This window comes from Mustela putorius, unplaced genomic scaffold (genome assembly GCF_011764305.1).
Source record: "Mustela putorius furo isolate JIRA1106 unplaced genomic scaffold, ASM1176430v1.1 tig00000275_pilon_pilon_pilon, whole genome shotgun sequence".
NCBI classification, from domain to species: domain Eukaryota; kingdom Metazoa; phylum Chordata; class Mammalia; order Carnivora; family Mustelidae; genus Mustela; species Mustela putorius.
This window is the reverse complement of record NW_025421341.1, coordinates 34,600,337-34,627,733: the sequence shown is the minus strand read 5'-3', so window position 1 is coordinate 34,627,733 and position 27,397 is coordinate 34,600,337. Positions and strand designations below refer to the sequence as shown.

Here is a 27,397-nt window from a genome sequence, read left to right as displayed (position 1 = left end):
TCCACCAGCTTAGGCAGTCTGAGTAGTTCTGGTCCGTGTAGCTAAAGCAATCCAGCTAGGTCCCTGGCCTCAGCTAATTACCCCCAGGCTCATCTAGTTCCTCTGGCCTCAACTGGTCCCTCTTCCTCCCAAACTCCACAAGCCCCCTGGCTCAACTACCCATTCGTTGGCTTCATCTAGCCCAACTGGCCTCAGCCAGATCCCTGCTGGCAAGGCTTTCCCATCCGTACCTGCCCCTCGTTCCTGGCCTTGTTCAGTTATTTTCTGACCCACAGTTGGGGGGGTGGGGGGGAGGGGCACTTTTTACCCACTACCTTCTAGGACATTCTTACAGTCCCACAAGTCTCAACTCAGCACCCTCCTTCATCCAGGCCTGGACCTTTCCCCTCCAGCTTCCTCAGGGTGATCTCCCCAGGGCCCTCCCACACCCTCTGGGCTCCCAAAGAAGGGGAGAGGCTCCTGCCAATGTTCAGGGAAGCCTACACCAGGCCAGGCCGAGTCTCTGCGAGCTGAGCTCATGAACCTGCTCAACCACACCACCGCACGGAAGGCATCCTTCTCCCCATTTTAGAGACAAGGAGACTGAGGTTCAGAAAAGCTGAGTGCCCAGTATGAGATTATATTTTTAGGACATGACAGACAAGATGTTTCACCTCTGTTCCATCCGACCCCATAACCCAGGATAAGCCAACCTTTCCCTTTGAGGTCCCCCTTAACAAGCGTGCTGGTCCCCAAGGCCTAGCACATGCCATCAACACCTGGGTGGCTGAGGGAAAGACTGAGCTGGGCACACCCCGGGACTGGTCTACGGTGCCCTGAGAGAAGGGGTCAGTACAGACCATCCACCGAATCAGCAAAGAACAGGAAACAACCTGTCAGCTCTGTTCTGGAGCAGCGTGGATTTCCCAAAATGGGACCTTTTTGGGTGGGAGATGTCCTTCTTGGATGGTGGGTGGGGGCGTCTGTGGGAGTGAGACCAGACATTTGCATTATAAAGGTCTCTTTCCACTGGAGTGCAGGCTGGGAGCTGCTGTTTGCTGCCTTGCAGGAAGCTTCAAGGCCCTCAGATGGCTGGATCTCCATGGAAATTCGTTTGCAGAGAGAAAGGAGCTATTTTGAGGACAAGCAAAGATGAGAACCTGTGGGCTAGGGTTAGGGAAGGTAGCTGTGGGAGAGAGCTTTTCTGAATGACTCAATAACTTCCCTCCAATAGAGATGGGGGAAAAAATGGCATGGCAAAAAATCCCGGAAACCCAGGAAAAAGAAGGAGCGGCAGGGCTGACCCCTTCCCTGGGGAAATGGAGCTGTGGCACCCCCCCCCCCACCTCCGCTGGGCAATGGGGGAAGCTGCTGGGGATGAACCGCCATTAGGGAACATCCCATCCAGGATTACACCTTCTTGTCAGCATAACATCTGCTGTTTTAGCCCATGTTCCTAAATCTGTGCAAAGAAGGAAAAAAGTAAGGAAAAAGCGACTCAGAGGGTGAGGGAATTCCCCTTTGGGGCAGGGGGCACTTTTCTAGGAAAGCGTGTTAATCAAATCCGCTGCCTCCTCGTCAGGGAGCCTGGGCAGACTAGCCAAAACAAAACAGAGGAAAATTACCTAAGTGATAAAGAGGCGGGGGTTTCTGGGTCCCCATGTCGTCCAGCCATGAGGTGGGGCGTCTGTTCGGCAGGCCAGGACTGCGAGCACAGCAGACGCAGGGGAGAAAGCTGGCTGGAGTGGTCCGCAAGAGTGCTGGGAACCTCACTTCTGGGAACCCTCCGAAATGGTGGGGAGGGTCCGGACATCCATTCCAGGTGGGGGCCTTAGCTCCAGGTTTATACTCTTCCTGGGAGCGGGCCGCTGCTGGTAGCCCCCGCCTCCACGCCATTCTGGCAGCCAGTGGGTTCCCCAGGAGCCCCAGGTATCATGCCCAGGTCTTCAGCCACGGGGTGATGCTTACAGGGTGGGGAGTTTGACCAAAAGGCTGTCTGGGAGTCTTCCACTGTCCTTCCACCCCAGCCCTTGGCCTAGCGAGTCAGCAGGCAGGTAGCTGGTGTTTCTGTGAGGAGCAAGAAGTGTGCCTGCGGGGTGCGCGGGGGGGGGGTCCCACCTGAGTGCAGTGAGAGGGGGCAGTCGCAGTGGGGTCCCTGCTGCAGGGCCACGAATAGCTTGTAGCTTGTTCTGTGGCTGCTAAGAACATCACTCCCTCGAGCTCTGCCTCGAGTCCAGGCCAGGCATCCGTGAAGCCAAGCAGAAGCTGAGTGGGCTGAGGTGGTGGGAACAGCAGCCCGGGCCAAAGCACCCTGGAGGTGGGGCCCAGCAGCCCCCACACTGGCCCTCTGGGTGCAGGCTGCTCCTGGGCCCACGGGCAGTAGGAGTCACTCTTGAATGCTGGGAGCTGGAGACCCACAACGTGGGTGTTGTTTACATGTGTTTATTGTCTCCAGAGCAAAGCAGCGAACACTTCATATAAACGCCAGGAGGAACGTGTGCTGAGGACAGCAGGTGGTGATGGTGGTGTGTGCGTGGGACGGGCGTGATGACATCAGCGGAAGTTGGCTGGCCACACAGTGCCTTAGAGTCCACGAAGCTGTGTGGCCTTTACTGCTGTTCCGGGTCTATGCCAACTCCTTTTTTTTTTTTTTAAAGATTTTATTTATTTGGGGCACCTGGGTGGCTCAGTGAGTTAAGCCTCTGCCTTTGGCTCAGGTCATGATCTCGGGGTCCTGGGATCGAGCCCCGCATCGGGCTCTCTGCTCAGCAGGGAGCCTGCCTGCCTGCTTGTGATCTCTCTCTCTGTCAAATAAATGAGTGGAATCTTTAAAAAAAAAAAAAGATTTTATTTATTTGACAGAGAAAGCAAGAGAGGGAACATAGCAGGGGGAGTGGGAGAGGGAGAAGCAGGCTTCCCACTGAACAGGGAGCCGGACTTGGGACTTGGTCCCCGGACCCTGGGATCATGACCCAAGCCAAGGGCAAACGCTTAACAACTGAGCTACCCAGGCACCACCAATGCCAACTTCTAACTGGCCCTACAGAGTCCCCTCTAGTCAGAGGACCAATCAGCCCATCACCACCACAAACCCCAACCTTTTCCTCCCCTGCCTGCCTCTGCAGGCCCAACAGCCTAAGTGTCTGTGGCTGAATGTCAGGAAAAAAATGCCACATACCTGGGAGCTGATTGAGAAAGGCACATTTATTGGTCACGCAGACAGACACACATGGGGATGTGGGATGCGTACCCATTTTCCTGCACTCACACTTCTGGATTTGGTTTCCTATGCTAATTCTGTATGTCAAAAAGCAACACGAGAAAAGACATTGCCAATCTACTCTCCTAGTAACCGAGGAAGTGGGGCCAAAAGCCACGGAGTTTAGAAAGAAATGCCTGCACTGTTCTGAGAGCTGGAACCGAGAGGCCTATCTCCCTGAAAGTCTCGCTTTCAGGATTGACAGCAGAGACTTTTCTATGAGCACAGTAAGTGTTGGGGGGTTTGGCTCCAACCGTGGCCTGGTGATGGCTGCCCACCTCGAGGAGGGCCTGGGAGCCTCTAGCATGAGTCAAAGCCGGATCTCTCCCCTGGAGCAGGAGCTGATTTTCCTTCTCCTTCCAGCTAAAGAACTGAGAAGACAGGGAGAGAGCCCTTCTCTCTGCACCAGCTCTGCTACAGCCCTGGGACTTTAGCTAAAGCAGTTGGCATCACTGAAGCTAGACAAGGCCAGGTTTGTTGTACCCTAAGTTAACCACTCACTCAGCTCCCTAGAGCCCAAGCCCTGTTTCACTCCAGGAAGGCACTGGCCTTCATTTTTAATGCTTTGTCCAAACCGCTCAGGACACACACGTTCTGAACTGGGCGTCCGGAAAGTGGTTTTGGTTGGCTGAAGAAGATCCAGCTCGTGTTTGTAAAGCACTTAACACAGTACCTGGCACGTGGTGAGCGTTCCAGACACATAGCAGTTATTATTATTAATATTATTATTATTGTTTTATATCTCCACCTGCGAATCAGCGCTTTAGTTCCGTTCTTCAAAATGATGACCGGAACAAGGCTCATGGGTCCCAAGTACCAAGATCAAGCTAGGGGCCCAGGTCCACTTTCCCTTCCACCCTTAGCACTTGGTGCCAAGTTTTGCAGTCAGGGCATTCTGTTGGCTACACAGAAGCTAGGCCCTCTCCTGAAAATTAGGAAGCCCTGCACCGGAAGCTAGGTAGGAGGAGCCAACAGGGGGTCCTAGGAGAAGGTCCGAGTGGCTTCACGCTGTTCCTCTGGGTTCCGGTCTTAGTGGCAGCTCACCCGGGTCTTTACTGTGGGACAAGAACAGAAGACGGTCAGTGCCAAATTCTCTAGCAGGCCAGACTGAACTAAAGGTGCCTGCGTTCCTACACGTCGTGGGCTAGATCAGGCTTCCTTCCACATGGTGGCGAGAAGAGCCAACACACTGTTCTAAGTGCTTTCCATATATTTCAGTACATACGCACATACATCATATGCATATGTGGTAATTAAAGTACATAGGAGAAATAAAATATGCAATGTAAAACATAATAGTTTATATGTAGGTTATAACATAGTAATAATATATAATGAAATTTCATCCTTCCTATAGACTTATGAGGCAGATTCCGTGAATAACCCTTTTACAGATGAGTAAACCGAGGCTCAAGGCACAGAGCCAGGAGGTGGGAGAGCTGGCATTCAAACCCAAGACAGTCTGGCTCCAGGGGGAGTTTGTAAGCACTCTTAGTTTTGCTCAAAAAGAAATCTATTTTATAGGAAGGAAGGGGACGGTGCATCTGAAGTCTCTAAAATGTTGGGAAATTTTTAAGTATTAATGGTAATGACGATAATGCAAGATATATGATCTGGGCTGTTTACTTAGGGTTCCTAAGTTCCCCGAGTTCCTATAGGGTGGACACCAGAGGGCTCAGAGGGTTTACCCCAGTGCCTCATTTAAGTCTTTCAGTGTAAGAGTAGGGCCTTCGGGGGCAGACAGGTGTAGGTTCAAATCCTGGGATCTGAACAGGGACCTGGCTCTCGTATCACACGGATGCACGCGTCCAGTGCAAGCCCACGGGCCTGCGGGGGTCTCCCACTCACGCGCTCACACGCACATGGCCCCCAGCGCACCTGCATGGCCGCCCGGCTGAGCGGGGCGTCCTCGGGCCTGTGCTTGCCGTGGTGGGGCAGCTCGGCGTTCTCGCGGTAGTCCCGGCCCTTGGAGTGCTGCAGGTGCAGGACCGCAGGGCTCTTGACCGGGAGGGGCGGCCGCTGTGCCAACGGAGGCGGGGGCGGGGCCTGCGGGCTCAGTTCCGACCTGGAGGGCTTGATGGGCCTCTTGGCGGGCACCTGGGCGTGGAGGCTGGCGGGGGCCTTGGCTTTCCCCTGGCTCTTGTCCCCGCCTGCTGGCCGGCCCTCGGCAGAGGACGAGCAGGTGAAGGAGCGGAGCCGGGGCGTTGGGCTGAGGAAGGGCGTGGGCGTCGGTTTGCCTGTCCCCTTGTTGCCTTCGGCCTCCTGGGCTTTGGGGAGCAGGATGCTGGGCGACACGATTCCTGGGTCCGGGCAGGGCAGGGCCTCCTTCCTCAGCATTTTGGGCGATTCCTGCTCTTTTCTGGGAAGCGGCTTAGGGAAAGAACTCACGGACCCATACAGCGGGTTCTCAAACATCTCTGGCTTGGTCAGCTGCGCGTCCTCTGGAGGGGAAGGTTCCGCGGGGTTTTTGCCCACGTCGCAGGACCTGAGGGTGGCAGAGGGGAGACACGGAGAAGCAGCACATTTGACGAACGGCTGCTTCATCCAGAGGGGGTTTTCTTTTGGGGTGATCAGAACGTGTGGAGCCAGAGGGAGGTTGGGGTTGCCCAACTTTGTGATTGGACTGAGTGCCACGAACTGTTCACTCTTGGGGCGGGGGATGGGCCAGATGGGTGACGGGTATTAAGGACGGCACTTGTATTGAGCACTGCGTGTTACAGGTAAGGGATGAATCACTAAATGCGACTGCCTGAAACCGATTACACTATCAACTAACTAGAATTTAAATAAAATTTTGAAGGAAAAAAAAAAAAAGCATCTAACAGTGATTTTCTTAGAGTTTCATTTAAGAGACTTCTTTCAGTTTTGTTACAGGAATTTCACTTCAACTAAACAAAAATAAAAAATGAGAGGAGCAGGTACTGTGTGGCTGAAATGTTGATGATCTCACAGGTAAGCCCACTTCTTGCCTTGACCGTCTCCACCGTAAAAACTGCTGACACCAGAGCACTGGTAAGGAAGGACGCCGCCACTGAAGATTTCACAGGAGAAAGGCGCAAAGGAGCTCACTAACGTGCCCGATACCAAAACCACCTCTTCTGTCCTTGTAAGGGAAGCCTGTCCTCCACAGCCCCTGCCCCTCACGGCTGCCAAAAGACCTCCTCTCCTGTACTCCCCTCTCCCTGCGGAAGGAATCTGCAGCCTCTATGTTGTCTCTAGCAAATTCTATCCTGACTCCCAGGAGAACAGAAGCCTGCAGGGGACCAGACCCCCTCAGTGACCATCTGTGCTCTGTGAGGGCCCCAGCTCAAGGAGCCCCACTTAACAGACACGTCAGAGCCCCCCTATATGTGAGCTGCTGCCTCGGGCACAGGAGGGGGTCACGAAGCAGACAATATCTGTGCTCAGGGGCCCTGTGCTCCCAATTCACACGGTGTTCCTCACACAGTCCCCTCCCTGGAGAGCTCCTGGGGACTGTGCTTTCCTTCCTGTCCTCACATAGACTGGTAAAGAAAGAATGGTGGTCGTGCTGAAGATCCGAGGGAGCCTGGAGAGAAATGAGCCAGCACCAGGAAGAGAAGCCCGCGGCAAGCCAACAGGCCTGCCTGACACTGGTGGTGCAGGATTTCCAGGCTGCAGCTCAGAGGAGGTAAGAGCTGTTTTGTTTCTGTGGTTCCGGAATTACTGCTGCTCTGATGCAAGGCGATTTCCTGCTGAGCGGATTATAACCAGGAATGGGAAGACGTTTAACTTTCTGGCCAACAGCACAGTCTTCTGGGGGAGTGTTCTGGGTTCTGCTTTCTGCAGAAAAAAGGGAAGCAGGTCCCTGGGGACCCACCGCAGTGTTCGGGCAGTGACGCCTCTTACGGATGGAATGTGCACTGAAACACTGTTGCAAGTTGCTGACCAGCCAAGGCTAATAGACTCTTCAGGGACTAGGCGTGGGCTCAGGGGACAGAGGCGTGATGTCATCCTCACCCAGGTGCCACTGAGAAGAGAGGACGTGGGTGTGGGGGAGGCGAGCCTCAGGGACATGCCAAAGGGAGCTTGACTGTTGACTTGGTGTTTTTGCTCATTACTCTTTGGAAAGACCTAGAAGCAGCTATATAACCAGAAATGTTGGGGCCTTTGAACGAAGACTTTGGAAAGCTGTCCCTTCGCCTCAGGCCACCCTCTGCGTCCCTGTCTGGATCCTCAGAGACCTTTGTTATGAATTAGTGTAGGGAGGAAAGTGCAAGAAAGTCCAAGTAGCACTGATTAGAAGTTTCTGATGAAGAGGCAAGAAGTAGGAAAGGGAAATGCATGGCTTGATTCCTGGCAGCCGTGAGTGAAACCAGAGGATTAGTGGCAGCACCAGGAAGAGACCCCGAGGTACAAGCATTTTGGTGATTTCCAAGCTCCTTCTCTGGGAAAAGAGCAGGGAGATGGAAGCAGGTTGTCTCTTCTGTCTAAGAGGGGAACTTCTGTTGCTCCTAGAGAGGGGACGTCTTGGTGGGGGTGGGGGAGACTGGGATGGGGAAACCACACAGAATTTAAAAAGTCCCTGACCACAGGTAACAAGAAACCAAGTCCCATAGGAGACCATGGCTGGGGACTGAGTGTACCAATATCCAGGACAGGGTTAATTTTTCTGGTAAAATAGCCCCACTTCTCAGATTCCAGGGTCTTCCTTTCTAAGGTTTCGAACCCCACTCTGGGGCCTCTTGCCTAAGAATTTCCCTGTTCTGAAGCTGTCACCTGTGGAACCAGAGGGGACACATTTCCACCCAGTTCCATGCCATGTGCTTGTCGTGTGCAAGTCATTCAGCACAAAGATATGCTGACTTTGGAAAGTTACAAACATTTCACTTCAAGAATCTCCTTGTTCTGGGATGCCTGGGTGGCTCAGTGGGTCAAGCGTCTGCCTTCAGCTCAGATCATGATCCCAGGGTCCTGGGATCGAGTCCCATATCGGGCTCCTTGCTCAGCGAGAAGCCTGCTTCTCCCTCTGCCTGCCGTTCCCTCTGCTTGTGCTCTGTCTCTCTCTCAAATAAACAAATAAAATCTTAAAAAAAGGTGCTCTTGTATACACTCTCTCTCAAATGAATAAATTAAAAAATCTTAAAGAAAGAAAGAAAGAATGATAGATAGATGTTTGACAATGCTTCCTTCCCTGGCTCCTCAGACAAGACAGACACCAGCACTGAGGAACACAGTTACCTCACAGGAAGCAAGGTCTGGAGCAGTCCCCCTTCAGTCATTCCAAAGACAGAGACCAAGGAATGACAAAGCTAGTGATATCTGGTCCATCTCCTATCACTGTTCATTGGGATCTGCACTTTTAATTTTCCAGTTATGCAGTGCTTACTGGAAAACTCACAGGACTCCCTATCTGGCATTTCCATGAGGTGCTCACAGATGGGTTCACTTGGGACGTGGCCCCTGTGAGAAGGGGCTGTGGCTTTGGCTGCCCGGCCCACCCCCCTACCCCCCAGGCTCTGTCCTAGCCCATGCTGCCCTGACTGGTTCTAGGTACAGGACGACTTTCTCTGGGTTCCTGGCCTTTCCCCAAGTTTCTCAGCCAAACCCCTTCTCCTGCAGGCCAGCTGCTCTCCTGCCCTTCGCACTCCCCCATAGCGGCTGTGTTTTCTGATTGGCCCCACAAGGAGGGACAGAAAGGTTGTGGATGGGAACAGGAGCCTTGCAGCTGAAAAGGCAAAGAAAGGAGGAAATCCCCACCTGTTCCTTGAGAGACTGCATGAAGTTTCACTAGTTACAGAAATGTATTTTCCAATAAATATAGTTTTTTTTTTTAAAGATTTTATTTATTTATCAGAGAGAGAGGGGGAGAGAGCGAGCACAGGCAGACAGAATGGCAGGCAGAGGCAGAGGGAGAAGCAGGCTCCCTGCCGAGCAAGGAGCCCGATGTGGGACTCGATCCCAAGACGCCGGGATCATGACCTGAGCCGAAGGCAGCTGCTTAACCAACTGAGCCACCCGGGCGTCCCGCAATAAATATAGTTTTTATGGGAAGCTGTTTTGTGGCAGAGGGCGGTGGACAATATCTTTAAAATTTCATATTTTTAAAAAAGTCTTTCAAACATATACCAATAGGGTAGGACATGGAGATTCCCCAGGCATTTCTCGAGTGCCTGCTGTGTTCCAGGCCCTGAAGAGGAGTCAATGGTCACAGTGAACACACAATCCTACTACCCTCATGCAGCTTCTAGTCTAGAGTCCGGTTCCCCAGTGGTGAAAACCCAGAGAAGGGAGAGGGCTTGATGAAGAGGACACTTACCTTGACTCCTGTGTCCTGGGGCAAGGGACCCGCGTTGCTGTCGAGGACGAAAACTTCTTTGGGGATACGGGTGGCTGGGAGGGTGGCGTTGGGGGGCTGTCTCCCCTCCCGGGCCCCAGGGAAGAGTCCTTGAGCGGCTGGTCATAGCTCCAGGCTGTGGGCTGCTGGTCAGGGGACAGGGACTGCTTCATGTGCCCAAAGGGAACCACCCCAATGTAGTTGGGGTTGATGATTTCAGTGATGCTGGAGCTACCGCTTGAAGGGACCCTGGTGGGGAGAGACACCCGAAGTCACACCCCGAAGATCCCTTCTCTCCTCTAGGTCAGCACCATGAGGACAGTGTCCTCTGCGGTCCCTTGGGGCACCCCAGGCCCTCTGCTACTCCTTCACTTTTTGGACAATGGACTGATTGATTCATACAACAGAATAGTTACTGAGTGTCTAGTAAGCAGCAGGCCTCAGGCTGGAAGGGAATATGGGTGTTGTTACCAAGGCAGGCCTGGTCTCTGTTCTCATGGGATGCTTGATGGATAGAGGTTGGCGAGGCCAGGCTGAGTGGAAGTGGAGAGGGCAGGGCAGGGCTGGGGGGTAAATGAAGGGCTCCATTTGGGCTGTCAGCTTGCACATCTGTGTGAGCATCAGAATGGAGAAGGCCATGCAGGTATTTGGAGAGGTGAGTGAGAGGTCACATAAGTCAAGGCTTGAACCTCAAATGTGGGAGGGGGTGGTTCAGCCTAACACCGTGGAGGGGATGGCCTGACCACGGCGGAGGTGACAGGATTTCGGGTGCAAGGGGTAGGGCAGGCATGAGGGAGAGGGCTGGCGGGACAGGTGGTCTGGGGACCCAAAGGAGGGGATGAAGTTGGGCTCTACACCAGTGTTAGGGATTTTGCTTCGGCCAACTGGCACCAGTTGCCCCTGGTTCCCCCTCAGTAGGCAAATTGCCATGGAGTCCGTGACCCTGCCATCTGGCTTGATTCTAGGGCATGGGACCACATCGGTGAGCCGAGGTGACCCTGCTGTTGGGGACTGCTGTCCCCTAGGCATAGAGACTTTAATGTCTGCATTATTTCCAGTGAGGCTCTGTCAAGAGCAACCTGGGTGCATTTTCCTCAATGGTTTTTTTCATTGTAACAGGATGGGGCTCCTTGACCACAGAGCCATGCCTGCTGCGGTCTCTGGTCCCCAGGAGACACAGGAGCCATTCCCTCCCTTCAGCCATTCCCTCCCTCAGTGTCTTCCTGCTAGGCTGAGGGTGCCTAAGTCAGGGCTGCACCAACTTTGCCTCGGTTTCTCCAGAATCTGACACACACCAAGGGCTCAGCCAATGTCAATGAACTGTTCTTTTTTTTTTTTTTAAAGAGACAGTGAGAGCAGGGGAGGGGCAGAGGAAGAGAGAGGATCTTAAGCAGATGCCACGCCCAGCGCAGAGCAACGTAGGGCTCCATCTGTCCTCAGGATCATGACCTGAGCTGCAATCAAGGGTCAGACGCTCAACTGACTGAGCCACACCATGTGGGCGCCCCCTGAACTCCTTTCTGACATGGAAGCATCTCCCAGGTCTCGTAGAGGCACACCCGCATCCCTGGAGCTGGGCGTCCGGGGCCCGAGCTTCCGTTCCCTCTGCGTCCTTGGTTTCTCTGCACTCCATTCACCCTCTCCTGGGTCCTGGGCCCACAAAACCATGCTAGTTTGCAGGGAAACCCTGGCCGATCCCCCTGCTCTACCTGTTGGCAGGTTCCCACTGCTTCATGGGGTCGTGGCTGGTGAGGCTCTTCAGAGACTTTGGCCCACTGGATTCATCTCGCTCAGTCTTCACAAAGTCTGCAAAGAAAGAACCAGGAAAGAGCCCGTGAAGCCTGGTTCCTAGTTTGGGCAGGATGGCAGCCGAAGCTGGACAGTGACTAACGGCTGGCAGTGGGGTGGGCTAAGCAAGATCCTGAGGCCTCACACTCATTCGGTGATTGGCTTGTTATGCCTGCCATGGTTGCAGAGGGAGGAGAGCTGGCATGTGTGACCCAGAGTTATCATTTAATGGGACATTTTCAGCTTGTTGGTGTCACAAGGGATAGGCAAATATTTCTTGGTGGAATAAAACCAAGAGAAGCAGGGGCTCTGGCAGAGCATTTGATACCAAAGCCCATCCAGTTTGAAGGGAGGGCAAGGAATCTGGAGCAGACTCCTCACAGAACATGAAGCCCGACGCGAGGCTTGATCTAATAACAACCCTGAGTTCGTGACCTAAGCTGCAACCAAGGGTCAGATGCTTAACCAACTGTGCCCCCCAAGGCACCCCTCAAGCAGAGAGGTTTTAATTCACAGATACAACTGCAGACAGCATGTTCATTTCCGAGTCTTAAAATTTTAGGCAGGATGCTCAGAAAATTAAATTTGAGTCTAAACACTTCCTCATGTTCCCTATTAGTAGGGTCTCCGTTTTAAGATTCTCCAGAGGATCCGCAGTGGTTCTTATCTAACAGATGAGGCATCTACACCTGCCTACTGGGAATCAGCAGGGTCTCCCCTGGGGACAGACAGGAGCTGACTTCCCCAAGGCTGGGATTTCACGGGGGGTAAGGAAACATCTCCAATGAGTATTTATTCCCGAGTGTGGCTGCACCGGTGTCATTTCTGAGAGCCACGATGGACACCTCCTCCCAATGGCTAGCAGAAGGAAGCAGGTGTCATTTTGCGGGACACACAGATTTGAGGTCAAGTCAGAAGAGGTGCTGGGGGGCTGGTTGGTGTGTTTGATGTGTGAAACAGCCTAGAAGGCCCAGGAGCCCTGGGAAACACCAAGAGGGCAGGGTGTGTACAAGTATGTACATGTGTGTGAGCTGCACAGCACATGGGCATGAAGAAGAACAGGGGCCACACAGGATATTCTGGAAATTCTCAATCTCAGCTGTAGCCAGCGCCTTTGCCTATAGCCTAAAAAGAGCTATTTGGGATCGGGCAGGTTTTCCGTGTCATCTTAGTCCTCCGGTGGAGGCGCTAACAGGGAACGACAAGGCCTAAGAGCTTAATCAAAGACAAGAGAGAGCGCCTGGAATATTCACAAACTTCATATCCTAACAGATGGAAGGTAACTGGGGTCCAGGAAGGATGATGGGCAGATTGTGGGGCAGTGTGGTTCTACAGGGAAATTCTGGAATCAACCCAGAATTGGGCCAGATCGCCTCTCATAGCCCTTCTGATGGTAGATTTCTGCTTTGAGGCCACAGCAGAGAGAACAGTCAATGGCTGGGCTGAGAGACAACTCATTTCACCCCAGCAGCACTGAAGAGGGAGCTGGGGGGTGGTCGTGCCTACTTACCATACAGCTTCTCCCTCATCTTGCCTTGGGAGGTCTGCAGCTTAATCTCCCCCCGGAAGTGGCCCGTCATCTCTCCATGGTGGGTGAGGGGTGTGTAGATGGGGAGCTGAGTTTCCGTGGCCTCTAACCGTAGAGCGATGCAGCCCTCGCCTGGGGAGGTGGGCACAAGGGTCACATCAAGAGGCTGCCTTTTCACAAGAGAACCTGCATTCAGCCTATAAATTTAACTCCCTCACCCCAAGATGATCCTTTGAAACAATGTCCAAGGCAGGGATTATCGAATTAACCTCTTGGAACAACTTGGGAAAACATTTCAAACCTTACAGTGAAATGAACTACATGTGGATTAGTTGATGTAAAGAAAAAAAAAATTAATCATAGAAAATCCAGCAGAAAAGCAGACTTAACTACTAATCTGATTGCGGGAAGGGAACGATAACTTCCCAGGGTTTGAAGCAATGTAAGAAATGGCAAAACAGACCGACAGATAAGAAGATACAAAAGCTTAAAACTTCTGCACAGGGGAAAAAAGGAAAATGGGAGAGACTGACGGCTTCACAAAGAGGGTGTTTTACCTAAAGCCCACGAGGAATGTCTCAAAATCAAATCCCAGCAGATAACTGGGCACGTATCCCAAGTAGGCATTTCACACAAAAACAATTCTAGGTTGATTTCAATACATGGAAATGAATTCAGTCTTCCCAGCCATCCAAAATGCAAATGAAGGCAGCACTCAGGGACTCTCTCACGGATAGGAAATAAGCAAAAAGTGGAAGGAAGGAAGATACCCAGTGCCAGCAAGGATCTGGGGACCCCTAACCACTTGGACATGGCAAGGACACCACGGCAGGACACAGCCTTTACGGCAATAGGTTGGATACCGAGTGTCAAGAATCACCAGTCTCTCTATACCCTTTGACCCAGCACACATGGGAACTTATCCTCAAAAAACGCTCCAAAAGAACTAAAGCTGTAGCTGAAGGGGGATAACAAATGCTCACAAAGATCCATCTCAGCTTTAGTGATAACACGAACAGAAACAGCCAGAAGGAAGCTGTTAGGAATATTAGGAAGCCATTAAATGCCGCCATCATGGAGGCTGTGTGGGAGGAAGATCCTGGAAAATGTGTCTCACCCAACCTGTCTCTCACTGGGTGAGGGAAGCAGAATAGAAAACGGAATCCCTAAGATGGTTATAAATATAGAAATCTATGTATGCCTTTGTATGAGGAAGTATTAGACCAAAATAAAAATGGTGGCTGTAAGTAGGGGATGACACCGTGGGTTGACCTTTTTTCTGTTATTATTAGGATATGCTGTTTATATGAACACTGGGGTAAAAAAAACAGGGAGAAGAGAGTTTTTGAACAAGAAAACGGAACCATCCTTCCTGTGTGCCTGTGGCCTGCCACCAAAGCTTTAAACACCTTGACTCCACACAGATCCCTTCTGCCTGGGCACAACAGACAGACTCTCCCCAGCCAAGGCCAATGCAATTCCTAGGTTCTGCCCCCCCGCCCCCCCTGCCCAGGCTCAGAGACCCTGTTCCCGGTGCTGACCAGGAGAGGGTGAAGGGCAGGATTCTGGAGCTGGGTTGCCTGGGTTCAGTCCAAGGCCACCTCAGTGGCCATATGACCTCGGCCAAGTCACTTCATTTCCTCACCTGTGCAATGAGTGCAGCAACTGTACTTGTATCCCTTTTATCCCTGTATGGCTTTTGGCAGAGCCTGAACAGTGGGTAGCCAACACACACGGCACCTTTTGTGTCTACAGCCTCTTCCCATGTCCTGGCTTCCCTGAATCAGCATTAAGCACCTTCAAATTCTTCCACCCTCCCCAGACCCAGATTCACATTCTTGCCTGCCTTATGCAAGGAGCTGCTCCACCTGGCACCTGCCTCCAGCCACTCTCTGGCCACCTGCTCCTCTCACCCTTGTGTTCTAGTCACACTGAATGTATTACGTTCCAGGGTAAACCTGACACTGGGCTGGAGCCAGGGACCGGCTGAAGACAATGTCACAGAAGATGATGTCTCTTTAGTAGGATGACTGGTGTCTGCCCAGGAGGGGCCCTGAGCAATGCCAGACAGACCTGGGTTCAAACTAGGGCCAGCCAATTACTTTTACTCCTGTGGCCTTGAGCAAGTCCCTTAACCTCTACGAGCCTCAGTTTACCCTACTGATTGGGAGACTAGTATCTGCTTTACAAGACCTTGTCAGGATCAAATAATCCTTAAATAATCCGCACCTGGCCACAAATCTGACACAGGAAAGACCGAATAAACAAGAGGTGTCGTGGCTGCTGGCTCTTCCTCCCAGAAGCCTGCGGGGCAGGAAGGGTGACTGACTAGTATCTGTCCCTCTGGCAGTGGGAGAGGAAAGGCACGAGAGCAGGATGGTGGGATTTCCGTGATGGAGAGGCCACCGTCCCCCTACATCACAGGCCACCGGCTGAGAGCAGGTGCAGAGCTGGCAGCGCCTGTCTGGGGACCCTTACCGTAGGATTCGTCGCTGTCGGAAGACTTAATGCTAATTAGGATATGCTGGTCCAGCAGGTACTCGGGGTCAGAGATGATGGGCTTCAGCTGCACAGGGAAGGCCACAGGGTTAGAGCTGCCCGCTGGGGGACGGGAAGGGAGAGGCTGCCAGCCCAGATGAGGGGCGCGCCTGAGCAAACAGGACTGCAGGTGTGCTTAGTAATCAAATTTGAATTTCTGCTTTCCATGTCCAAGATAGTAGGAAGGAACCACATCCACCCTCCCCAGGATGCAGGGTTCACTTCTTCCCTGTCTCCCTCCAATCATACTGCACTCTAGGAGAGAACTGGACCCCAAGTGTGCCCCACCCCACTACTTCCCTCTCCTCCTTTCCCCTCCCTTGCATACCCCAGCATCATGGGGGCGGGGGCCAGGCTAACAAGAAAGAGGTAATGGGACCAGGAAGTGGGTCCAAATGCACCCCACTCCCCACCCTAGGTGGCACTGTAGGCTGTACACAAGGCCTGCCCTCCATCTGGACTGCAGGGGAGCCCCTGGGGTGTCCTGCAGGCTGCTGGAGGGTGGCTCAGCAAATGACAGGCACAGATCCTGGGTTCCAACCCTGCCCCCTCCTCCTGTGGCAGCGAGGGACGGCTAGCTCCCAGGTGCCTTGCCGGTCTGGCTCAGGGCACGTTTGTGTCAGGTTTTGCACAGGGGAGAACCCGAACCTCAGCAGTGTAGGGTCACACCTGTGCAAGCACAGAGAGGAGCTTCATGTGTGCACTATCCCCTAAGGCTGGTTCTCTCACTGACAGGGGTGCTGAGGAGCCTGATGAAGAGGCCATACGCTGCCCCAGGCTGGCCCTTCCTTCCCATCCAGATGCTGAGAGACCCCTTGTGCCAGCCTCTGGGTGCCCTGTTGCCAGACCGGACAGACTCTATCTCCATTCCAAAAGTTCTAGAACAAATGGCTGGAAATCGCCGTGGGCGCTTGCGGGCACTCTCAAGTTCCTGAGCCACAGCAAACGCTCAGTTCACTGACTTGTAGTAATGGCTGGCTCAAAGTTAGACCCAGGCTGGACGCTGCAGAGGCAGGAAAGGCTGCCCTCTCAGGCAGCAGCAGGAGCAGGCTGGCGGATATCTGACCAGAGAAGGTCTGTGAGGGACGCGGTTACCATAGTGGGGGTGAGGGTAGAGGGAAGGGAGCCTTGGTGGGACTAGAGAGGGCACAGAGAGGACGCCATCAGGAGACGGACCCGTGGAGGATTAGGGAGCGGGAGCAGGAGCAGGTGAAGACCTCGCAGCACATGAAGCAGGAGTGAGGAGGGGGCCTGGATGCTGAGGAGCCTGGGCTTGTTTCATGTTAACATCTGGGAGTTGACCAGATAAAGAGGGGGATGCCAGGATCAGACGGGCATTCTAGAAAGATCCATCAGGGTTCGGGATGCCTCAGCAAAAAGGCAGGCGGGATGGAGACCCCCTGGGAGAAAGCACCGGGGTGGAGAAGAGGGACAGAGGCAAGAGGAGTAGCAGGTGTAGGCAGCGGTGAGGCTGTGGGTCAGAGGTTCCTTAGAGTCCCCTGAACCAGACCGGGATACATGCGCAATGTGGACGGGGAGGCTGCCGTCTTTCCCAAGTTGACCCAAGGAGCAAATAAGCCATTTGGTTGCTGCGTGGGGCTGCCGAGAGAGGAGGAACAGAAGGGTTAAGTGGGTGGGTGAGGCGGGATGTCACCTTAGAGCCCAAAGCCGCCAGGTTGCAGGTAACCTAAAAACAGCCCAAGGATGGGGACTTCTGACCTAGGCCCTGGCCTTGTGGAAGACCTGAATTAGAAGTGCTCCCACATTAGGAGACTCTGCGATGTGGGTATCTGCCTTCTCATGACCCAAGCCTGGGTTCCAATCAACAGTGCTACTGTGGGTAGCCCAGCCCCCAAAACTGCCCATGTCCCACTCCATACTTAGGAGAAGATGGGTCCTTCTACCTGTTTAAGGCCATTTTTAAAGCTTCCCTTGGAGTTCCCCTCTAAGGGAACCTTCCAGGAGAGCCCCTGGGACCCCTGGATACGTGACAGATCTGCCTGGCCATGTCCTTTCATCTATGTACCCTTTCCTCGCTGTGTGATTGAGAAACAAGGTCCTACTCCACTGTGCACCTAGCACAAACACTCAGGGAGGCCCACCATCAATTCAACATCACAAAAGCTGTTTGGGATCCCAGGGGGGAAACCATTTTTTCTTTTCAGCAAGAAAGATGAATGTGTTCCCACTAAGGTCTGTCTTTGCGTTTTCGATTCCACCCCCTACCCTCATGGGGTCATGGACACGTCAAGTTCTAAGTCCAGTGTTTGGATAGGAGCCAGTGGACTCCCCCCTCTGCCCCTTCACTTGATCCTCCTAGCTGGGGCTGAGCAGGTAAAAGGACACTGCAAGGGGGGGAGGGGTCAGGGTCCCAGAGCCCAGGGCCTGTGTCTGTCACTGCAGCTGTGTGATGGTAAACCGCCTCTCTGGGATCTGCCTCAGTTTCCTTCTTTGAAAAGTCACATGGTCGGACAAGCCCATCTCTAGATCTCTTCCGTGATCCATTATGGGAACCGAAATCCATTTAGGAATATTGGGGCCCATGGGGCCAAGCTCTGCCTGGCTACATCCCGTTCTTGATTTACCTTTGGAAGGGTCTCGCCAAACTTCACCACCAACTCCCCTTCACTTCCTTCTTCATTTTCTCCTTCCTGACTCTTGACGAAACCTGTCAGAGGACAAAAGGGCTGGTTTTCAGAAAACAGAACAAGAGCCAGACAGAAAAGCCTCCTGGGGTCGCCCCACCCAGACCAGTGGAGATAGTCTCACTCTTCTATCTGTAGGGGCCACTCCTGTTTGGGAGTCAGGCTTGCGGGGGACTCTGTTTTGGTGCAGGGGATGGTCATTTGCCAATATGGTTGAATTATTTTTAGGAAAATCTAAGAGATTCCCCTCCTTTTCAGCTCTTTTTTTTGCAACAAACCAGGCAACAAAGAAATCATCACATCACAGGCAGAGATTAGGAAACATGACAGCTCGTCCCACGCCACTCAAGATAGCAGCCTTTTGAAATGCTAATTTGAGCTTCCTAATATGCTGTTTCCATAGAAATGTATGCAAATGTCTTGATAGTTTATTAAAAACACCCGCATGAAAATCCATCATTTTTGGAAGTGCCTTGCCCCTGCTTGGTGACCCGGGCCCTAGAAACTTCATGGAAAAGGTGGGTCTGTCGCCAAGACTGAGCCCGGGCTGGGTGGGAGGAGCCAGGGGAGGGGAGGGGGTAATCCATCTGGATTTCTGGAAGGAGTCGTTATCCCATCACAAAATACCTCCTTGGGTGGCATTGATTTGGCCCTGCACCCCCACCTCCAGACCATCTCAGCAAAGGGAGCTGGAAACCACACAGATCTCGCCATGGAACAGCTTTAGACAATATGCCTACAAATGTCACCCAGAAAGGGTGTTTGCTAAACACAGTTTGTGCTAACTGCTGCTGGCTGGGAGGAGGCTGTCCATCTTGAGCTCGTTTGGGGACACCCCAGACAAGCTGAGAAAGCTGCCCTGTCCCGCAGGAAAGAGCAGAGGACCCCAGGGCAAGAACCGGCCCCCCACTGGCCTCCTCACGCTCTGGACCTTCGCCCAGGATCCTCTGGTTGGGTCAGAGCCCCAGTTGTGGCGAGGGGACCCCCAAATGGGTTACACTCTGTCCTGAGAGGCAAGGAGAGGATCCAGTGGCTCAGTCACCTAGACAGGTCCACACGACAGTGGCTGTCCTTGTCTCTGAGGCTGCAAGGGCAGCATCATGGGCCAAGGGGGATGCCCCCTAGTAACTGAACCCCTGAGCACTCTCCCCCAGGCCCCCCACAAGCCCATCTGTAAATCCTTCCCAGAGAGAGATACGTGGTGCAATGCACTGTCGATGAAAAGGCACTTACAAGAGTCCTGTCTGCCCGGCCAACGGCAGCTCAAGGCCCACTTACTCTCTAAGCAGCTCGAGTGGAACTCCAGGTAGAATTTGGTCTGGGACTTGGTCTTCAGCGTGGCAAAGCACCTGAGAAACTCAATCTGCCCTTGGCTGTCGACAGTGCCGGGGCCTGGAGTGGGTGACAGAGGGATTTGGCTCCACGATGTGTCCAGACATGGAGCATTTCCAATCAGCCCTCAACACCAGGCTCCGGGGAAGGCGAGGTCTGGGTGAAGGCGAGGTTCTCCCTGAATCCCACTACCCACCCTGAGCATCCCCGATGATGGGAACGTCCAGGCCGTGGAAAGCTGGGTGGGGAGAGTGTTCAGGGAGCCAGGAGCCCGACTCTCAGCTTTGCCGCTGAACAGCAGGGGCCCTGGCAATGCCCTTAACCTCTGTGCCTCAGTGTCCCCATTTGTTCTGCCTGAGAGAACTTGTAAAAAGGCTCAGTGCCTAGATACCTAAATCTGTCTCGTTTCTAAGTTCAGGTAGCAAGGAATACCGGCTCTTCCTTCCTCAGGCCGACTTCCCTCCTCTGCTCACTTTCCCCGTTCCCACCCTTGTGTCTGGCCCGTCGTGGCATTCGCGGACAGGATGCATTGGCGAGCGTGCTCAGGCTGGCCTTGAGCAAGTTCTGGCCTTCCGGGTAAACTTCGAGCCACGCGACCGCCAAGACAGACGTTCCCGTCCCCTCTCCCACCCAGCCTTTCCTTCTTTCCTTTCTTCTCCTTTTCCCCAGCTTTATTGAGGAGGAGCTGGCAAATGTAATTGTACATATTTAAAGTGTACAACGTGATGATTTGACACACATGTACACTGTGAAATGCTTACCAGGATCAAGATAATTAACACATCCGTCACCCACATAATTAACTGGGGTTTTTTTTGCCTTTTTTTTTTTTTTTTTTTTTTTTGGTGTGGTGAGAATGCTTAAGATCTGCCTTTAGCAAATCTCAAGTGTATGATATTGTATTACTATTATTATTACCCAGGGTCATCATGTGGACTATTAGCTCCCCAGAACTGATTCATCTTAGAACTGAAAGTCTGTACCCTTTGACCTACATCTCCCCATTTCAGGCCCCCCTCAGCCCTTGGCAACCGCCATTCTCTTCTGTTTCTATGAAATTGGTAGTTTTTCCAAGATTCCCCATGTAAGTGATATACCATACAGCTATGGTATGTTTTCTTTCTTTCTTTTTTTTTTTAAAGATTTTATTTATTTATTTGACAGAGAGAGATCACAAGTAGGCAGAGAGGCAGGCAGAGAGAGAGAGAGAGGAGGAAGCAGGTTCCCTGCTGAGCAGAAAGCCAGATGCGGGACTCGATCCCAGGACCCTGAGATCATGACCTGAGCCAAAGGCAGCGGCTTAACCCACTGAGCCACCCAGGCGCCCTATGGTATGTTTTCTGTCTGGCTTATTTCACTCAGCTTTCCTCCATTTCCTTAAATCCCACAGCACCTAGGCCGGGTTCCGCTTAGGACGATGTTCAACCAACGCCCGATCCAGGTAATGGGTGTTTGTGAGCACCGTCTGGCGCTGAGTCCCAGTGGAGGGTGGGCAAGCCTGATGTGCTGAAGGTCCTCACTGAGGGTGTGATGACATGAGCCACCCCATTCATGCTGCAGGAGCTCAGAGAAAGGGGAGATGGGTGGGAGCCCAGGGAGAGATGGAAGGTTCTAGAAAGACAGTGCCCAGAGCTAGCACCAGGTGGTGGACTAGGGGTTATGTGGAAAGGAGAGGTCACACTGCCAGAGCAGACATTAGACCCAACAGCATGGGGAAGAGTGTGCTAGAAGACAGTATTCTAGCCTCCCCTCTATCCCTCAGGGCATGAAAGAAACAGCAATACAGGCTTTTCCTGCCTCCACTGCCCCTCCCCGACTGCCCCTCAACCTTCCTCAATTAGCCTGGGCTATCTGCTGAGCACAGAAATGGGAGATGATCAGAGGAGGTGACAACATGGCTCCCCAGTCACCTAGATGGAGGCTAGGCATGCCACAGAGAACACCAGGCCCTTGCTGGGACGAGCAGGGCCCGGTGAGCAGGGCTGAGCTAAGTTATTTGAAAACATACCTACAAATCTCAGTATTATTTACTCCAGCATTTCCCAGACTCAGTCACCACATCCCATCCTTACAATGTTTACCATCTCCACCTACCACACACCCACACTAATACTGACTTAATATTTTCTTTAAATAGACTTTTTGAACTTAAGTAAACATATTTAAATAAGAAAGTACATCACAAGACTAAGTGGAAAACCAGCCCTGCTCGCCTTACACAGAAGAGACAAATGTGAAACACCCGTACTACCAATAAATGCATTACTGATAAAGGTTCACCCATGTCCCACCCAGAACTGCCTTTGGGGGCAGACACGCCACACCCTGGACAAACACTCATTTACTCCATTTTAAAGACTGAATTAAAACCGAGGCTTAAAGGCTGACATATTTGCCAAAGAGCCCAAGAACACGCTCTGCTCCAAAATCGTGATAGGACTCAGAGGCGAGGAGGGCCCCTGGATGGAGCGTGGTCATGCCTGGAATGATGAGCCTCCGTCTATCGGAGACAATGGCCTGCTGCAACAAGAAGGCGGGAGCCCAAGGCCTCCTGTCTTCATGGAGAACCAAGGGACGGATGCTGCCTGCCACTTACCATTCTTGGAGACAAACTGGGAGGTGACTCCTGCCTCAAAAGTGGCGAAAACAGGGCTGTGGTCACTGGTCATGATGTCACTGGTGCTACCTGCAGGGGAGGGAAGGCATTTCTAAGCAGGGAAGGAGAAACCCTTCTGGTCAAACCACGGATGGCAAACTCACGGCAGAAATCAACCTCTATTGATGGAAACTTCCAGAAGTTTCACGGTTTTGCACGTTCCCCTGACCTTCCACAACCCCGCTTAAAAGTCTCAGTGTGTGGCACTCTTTCCTCCACAGCAAAAATGTGCCTGAGCTAGTTTTTCCTAGAGACACACGGGTTTTCAAATAGATCATGGGATGTGAACTGTGGACACTTTTCTGGTCTTGGCACTTTGTTGCACTGATAAGCTCATGGCCCAAAGCAGGATGGAAATATAGGTCACCACAATGCCTCCTAGGACTGGGAGAGAGTAGAAGGCGAGAAAGGGTAGACATGGAGTGTAGACATCTCTTTTAAGGACCATGGGGCTTGGAGAGAAGGTAGCAGGGCATATTTGGAGGATGTATGGGAAAGAACGTTCTAGAGATACTGAGTTCTTATAATAGAGCTTATGATGGAGCCATGTGCTTATAACAGAGCCATGTGAAGACATCTGGCTGGGTACTCAGGGCTGGAGATTTCTCTGTGTTTGGAGTCACGATGTTAGATGGAAGAAGAAAGGATGTCTGCCACAAGGATGTCTGGGCTCTCCAAGGGAGGCACACGGGATGCAAGGCCAGGCCACACTGACCAGTAAGGGCCAAAGAGAAATAGCAGAGGAGACCAAGAAGGCAGTAAGACAATTGAGATCATTTTCTATAAACCTCCTATTGATCAGCAAGAAAAAGATAAACAACATCCTAGCCTTCAACCGACCAAAGGAGATAGGCAGAAAATTCTAAAAGGAACACAGATGGCTAAGAAACATGGGAAAAAATGCTCACTGGCTCATGACCATCAGAGAGACAACTGAAACATCGAGTCAGAATAAAAGAGAGCAAGAAGAAGGAGAAAAGTGGCGGTCCTGGAGGAGGAGCTGGGGCTGGAGTAGAGGGCCCTCACTCCAGAGGTTAAAACAAGGTTAGCCGGGAGAGGAGGGGGGAGGACATCCCTTCTTGGAGACAGGAGGGCAAAAGGTAGGAGAGGCACCAACCTAAGTCACGTTTGGATGTGGGCAGGAAGAAGTCAGGGAGGGTCCAGTGGTGACTGAAACAGGAGAGGGTTGGGGTGGAGGGAGTCCACTGAGAGCGATGTGGCGACGGAAGGGGGGAGTTCCGGGGAGAAGTAAACAGGTGGACAAGCAGGGTTTTAAGAATGTCCTTAACCACATTTTATGTCAAACATAAAGCACTAGCACTATGGTGCCTGTGCCTTAAAAACTAGGAGGGCAACAGGGACCTTGATGTAACCTCTGTAACCACAGCTTGTACGACGCCTCCCACAGTGAGTCTGGGCCTAGCTATGTGACTTCCTTTGGCCAACAGGACATTAGCAAATGTGAGGCAAGCAGAGACTCAAGAAGCTCTTCCACATCTGGGACTTGCAGATGTGGGATCCCTGGGACCCAGAAGAAGCCTGGACTAGTTTGCTGGATGATGAACAACACGTCAAGTTACCACCATCACCCCTGCTGACAGCCAGCCAACCAACCAGCCGGCCAGCCCCTCATCTTGGGGGCAGGGGTGGAGGCTCCTGGCCTGAGTGTCCCCAGTTAACAACAAGCAGAACGGAGATGAACAGACCCAAGTTTGACCCAGAGAACTGTAAAATGTCAAGTTTCAGGATTATTTGTTATGCAGCCATAGGTAACTGATACATCCTATTTGTGCCAATCACCATTAAGATCCAAGCTCCTAGTTTACCCCACTTCCTGAGCTTTGGACATTCATTCCCCGTCTTTCCCAAATTTCTTGCTCACCCCCAACCTATTAAACCCTTCCACTGCATCCTCTAGCATTCAGGGAAATATCACTGGCAAAATTCCCTACATTTTCAGCTTTGCCTTCATGTTCTATACCCAGTCCTTCCTGGAAGACATTGCAGCCTCTTAAGGGAGGGCTGATTTTCTGCTCCCTCCCTCCTAGGTGGGTCCAGAGTGGGAAGGTGTGTCCTCCCTGCTCCTCAATGCCACTTCCAGAGCAATCTCCCTCTGTTTTCCTAAAAACCTTCACTGGGGAGCTTTTGTGAATGCCAAGTTTAGGTTCAAAAGGCAGTAATGGTACAAGCCAGCACCTTCCCCTAAATCTCTGCAGAACGCCTGCTGCAGAAAGCATCTGGTGGAATCTTCCAGAGATGAGAACTGGCAGGACTCATGGAGTTGCAGGATGTGGGAAAGAAAAGCATCACTGAGAAATGGGATGGTTAATGGTGGGAGGGATATGGGCCTTTGTAGGTCCTGAAGGCTGTGGCTAGGGGTTTGGGATACCTTTCCACCTATCTAAAGGTGTGACATTTGTCTTGGAAAGTCACTTCTGGGAGATAGAGCTCAGGTGCTAGGAGAGTACACGTGCATGCATTCCCAGGGCTCTTGTGCTGGTCACTTCTGAGCAGCAGGAGGCATGCACACAAAAAAAGGAATGGATATCAATTCAACTTGGTGGGACCATGGTCACCTCCAGGTCACCTGTCTGGGGTCACTGGGACTTCTCCCATTTTACAGACAGACAGACTGCAGCCCATTAGTTCCGGGCACCCAAACCTCCCAAATTGCTCCTCACCATAGGACTGACACACCACGTGTACCAGTGGGTAAGATTTCCAGAGGACTCGGTCACACCAGGAAGGCAGGTTGTACTTCATCTGTAAATCAAAGTCACGAGATTTGTAAATGCCTGTTATTCTCTGTATCTAGAAATCAGTGTAAGAAGAGGTTGACTTGTAAACCCTGTAATCCTTGAATTCATGTGCTGTTGGGTCATTAGAGATTTGCCCCATAGGTGGCCTTCAACCTGTTTCATTTGCCTTAAGTCCTCAGTCCTGAGACATTGGGTTGAAAATGCACATTGTGGGCTTCACCTGGGTCAGTCTGCCCACCCACCCACCTACCTGCCGATCCACCATCCATCCATCCAACCACCATTCATCCACCCATCTGCATATCCACCTATACCTATCCGACCACTCAAGCAATATGTATTAAGACAAGCCCTCTCCAGGGGAGCCTGGGTGGCTCAGTGAGTTAAAGCCTCTGCCTTCAGCTCAGGTCATGATCTCAGGGTCCTGGGATCGAGCCTTGCATTGGGCTCTCTGCTCAGCAGGGAGCCTGCTTCCCCACCCCTTCTCTGCCTACTTGTGATCTCTGTCAAATAAATAAATAAAATCTTAAAAAAAAAAAAATGACAAGCCCTCTCCAGGATACAATGGAGAGCAAGATGCTCACTGGGCGTGACAGACAAGGCAAACTGACAATATCCTTTATCCCTTTAAGTTCTAGCTCTTTCTCTTCTGCCTATAAATATAAAGGTACTCATTCTAACAGAACCTACCCCTCCCATCTCCTGCAGTTACTTTTCTCTTTTTCCCAATTTTCTTTCCAGAATTTCTTTCTAATTTCATTGCCTCTACTTTGGGATCACCCATTTTGTTTTTTAAACTTGAGTTGCAACTTACATATAGTAAAGAGTACTCATTTTAAGTATATAGCTCGAGGAGTTTTGATATTTGTACATACTCATTTAACCCCAACAGAGGAAGAGAAAAATTTCCCGCACCTCAAAGGTTCCCTTGTGTTCCTGTGTCCATACTACCACCTTGCAGAGGTGAACATGATCATGCCTAATGCCTCTGCTGATGCATTCTGTCTAACCTTGAACTTACAAATAGACTCGCTTGGTATATATTGTTTGAGGTCTGGCTTCTTTCACCCATATTGTTCCCTGAAGTTCACTCGTCATCCAGCTGTGGTTGTATTCCACTGGACATACACACCGCATTTATCTAGTCTACTATGGATGTTAGTACGGCTCTCCCCAGTTTTTGGATGTTGTTCACGAAGCAGCAATAAACATACTCATATCTCCCTTTTGGTGAACACAAATACTAATGCCTCTGGGGCTCCCCCAAAGTGGAATTTTGGGTCCCAGGGTAAGCACACACTGTTGCCATCCTGTTTCTCTTAACACTGCAGTTCTCAGCACTGGCTGCCCTAGGAAATTACGGGGGGAGCTTTGCAGATATGAAAACCATGGCCCACCCTGGGTCTCTTGCATCAGAGCCTTGGGGGATGAGACCTGGGCATCCGTATTTCTGGAAAGCTTCTCCTGGCTCACCTGCACACACTTGGTAAAGAGCCACTCTCATCCACCCCGGGGCTGGATTTCACCCAAGACTACGCAAACTGCTCTTTTAAAGCCCACCCAACCTTCTGGACCACATATCCAGCTCTTTGTGCAGGGCTCATGCACAGGGAACATGTTCTCCTAGACTCACATTCCACACGGGCAACCGCTAATCCTGACGGTGTCTCACCCCCCGCTTCTGTGATGCCCAGCTGCGTGGTTGGTTGTTCTGCCCACCACCCACGATAGCACTCATGGCCTGCCTCGTTTGTCATGTCTGCCTCCTCCTCTCACCTCTGAACAGGGACGGCCCCCAAATCTGCCCACAGCCCTTTCCTTTGCCTCTTCCACTCACTTCCTGCCAACGTCACCTACGCCGGGGGTGTCCATGTTCTGGGCGCACACGACTCCCAAATCTATGACCCAGCCCTGTTGTCTCTCTCTAGCATCACCTCATATTTTCAATTGCCTTCTGGATGTTTCCTCTGAGGTATTCCTCCAATATCCTACAGTAAGTCTGAAGACAAGCTCTATGTTCTGATTGGCACTTTTGTCCACAGCAATCCGATCTATCAACGCATCCTGCTTTCCTTTGCTTCTGCTTTGTTTGTTCCCAGTTCGGACTCAGGCCCCAGTTTCTCAGCAGGACCCAGCACACGGTCTCCTCAGGGGTCCCCGGCACCCTCCTCACCCTCTCCACAGACGCAGACCCACCTTCTCTGCCTATCACTGCTGTGCTGCCAGCCCCAGTAGAACTTTCAGTGGCTTCCCTGTTTTCCAGCCAACAGGTCAAAACCTTACCCTGGCATCTAGGGCCTCCCTCCCCTCAGCTCAGCCTCTATGTCCCCTGATACTCGGGTTAACCTGGACATGCTCTGTGTCCCCACATATTCCCATGGACCTGCCCAGATGGTGCCAGAGGACCATAGACATACAGCAGCCTGTGGACGCCCCTCAAGCAGGTGTCTTGCCCTGGAGGTCTCTCCATCTCCTTCCTCTACAGTAGACCTGGATCTTCTCTCCTCCTCTGTCTGGTTTTCTCTGTTAGTCCCTGCCTTGTTCTGATATCACCCCCTCACCCGGGCCTGACCCTTCCACCTGCACTTCTCTGCTTGCCCTGAGCCCTCAGGCAATGG

General features: G+C 52.1%; 1 protein-coding gene across 2 annotated transcripts in view; it reads right to left on the bottom strand.

Annotated features, from left to right (window-relative positions):
- Positions 1–3,165: 3,165 nt before the first annotated feature.
- INPP5D (inositol polyphosphate-5-phosphatase D) overlaps positions 3,166–27,397 on the bottom strand; it is a 111,319-nt gene continuing 87,087 nt past the window's right edge. The window contains exons 18-27 of one of the 2 annotated variants that reach the window (XM_004773503.3): positions 24,702–24,783; positions 21,961–22,050; positions 19,311–19,424; positions 17,973–18,055; positions 15,328–15,415; positions 12,832–12,981; positions 11,243–11,339; positions 9,516–9,782; positions 5,117–5,723; positions 3,166–4,293 (exon numbers count right to left, since the gene is read on the bottom strand). In XM_004773503.3, the coding sequence (XP_004773560.1) occupies positions 4,291–4,293; positions 5,117–5,723; positions 9,516–9,782; positions 11,243–11,339; positions 12,832–12,981; positions 15,328–15,415; positions 17,973–18,055; positions 19,311–19,424; positions 21,961–22,050; positions 24,702–24,783 (1,581 nt within the window). In that variant the 3' untranslated portion in view covers positions 3,166–4,290. The remainder of the gene's footprint in view (positions 4,294–5,116; positions 5,724–9,515; positions 9,783–11,242; positions 11,340–12,831; positions 12,982–15,327; positions 15,416–17,972; positions 18,056–19,310; positions 19,425–21,960; positions 22,051–24,701; positions 24,784–27,397) is intronic. The other variant, XM_045078913.1, reaches the window with a different exon arrangement.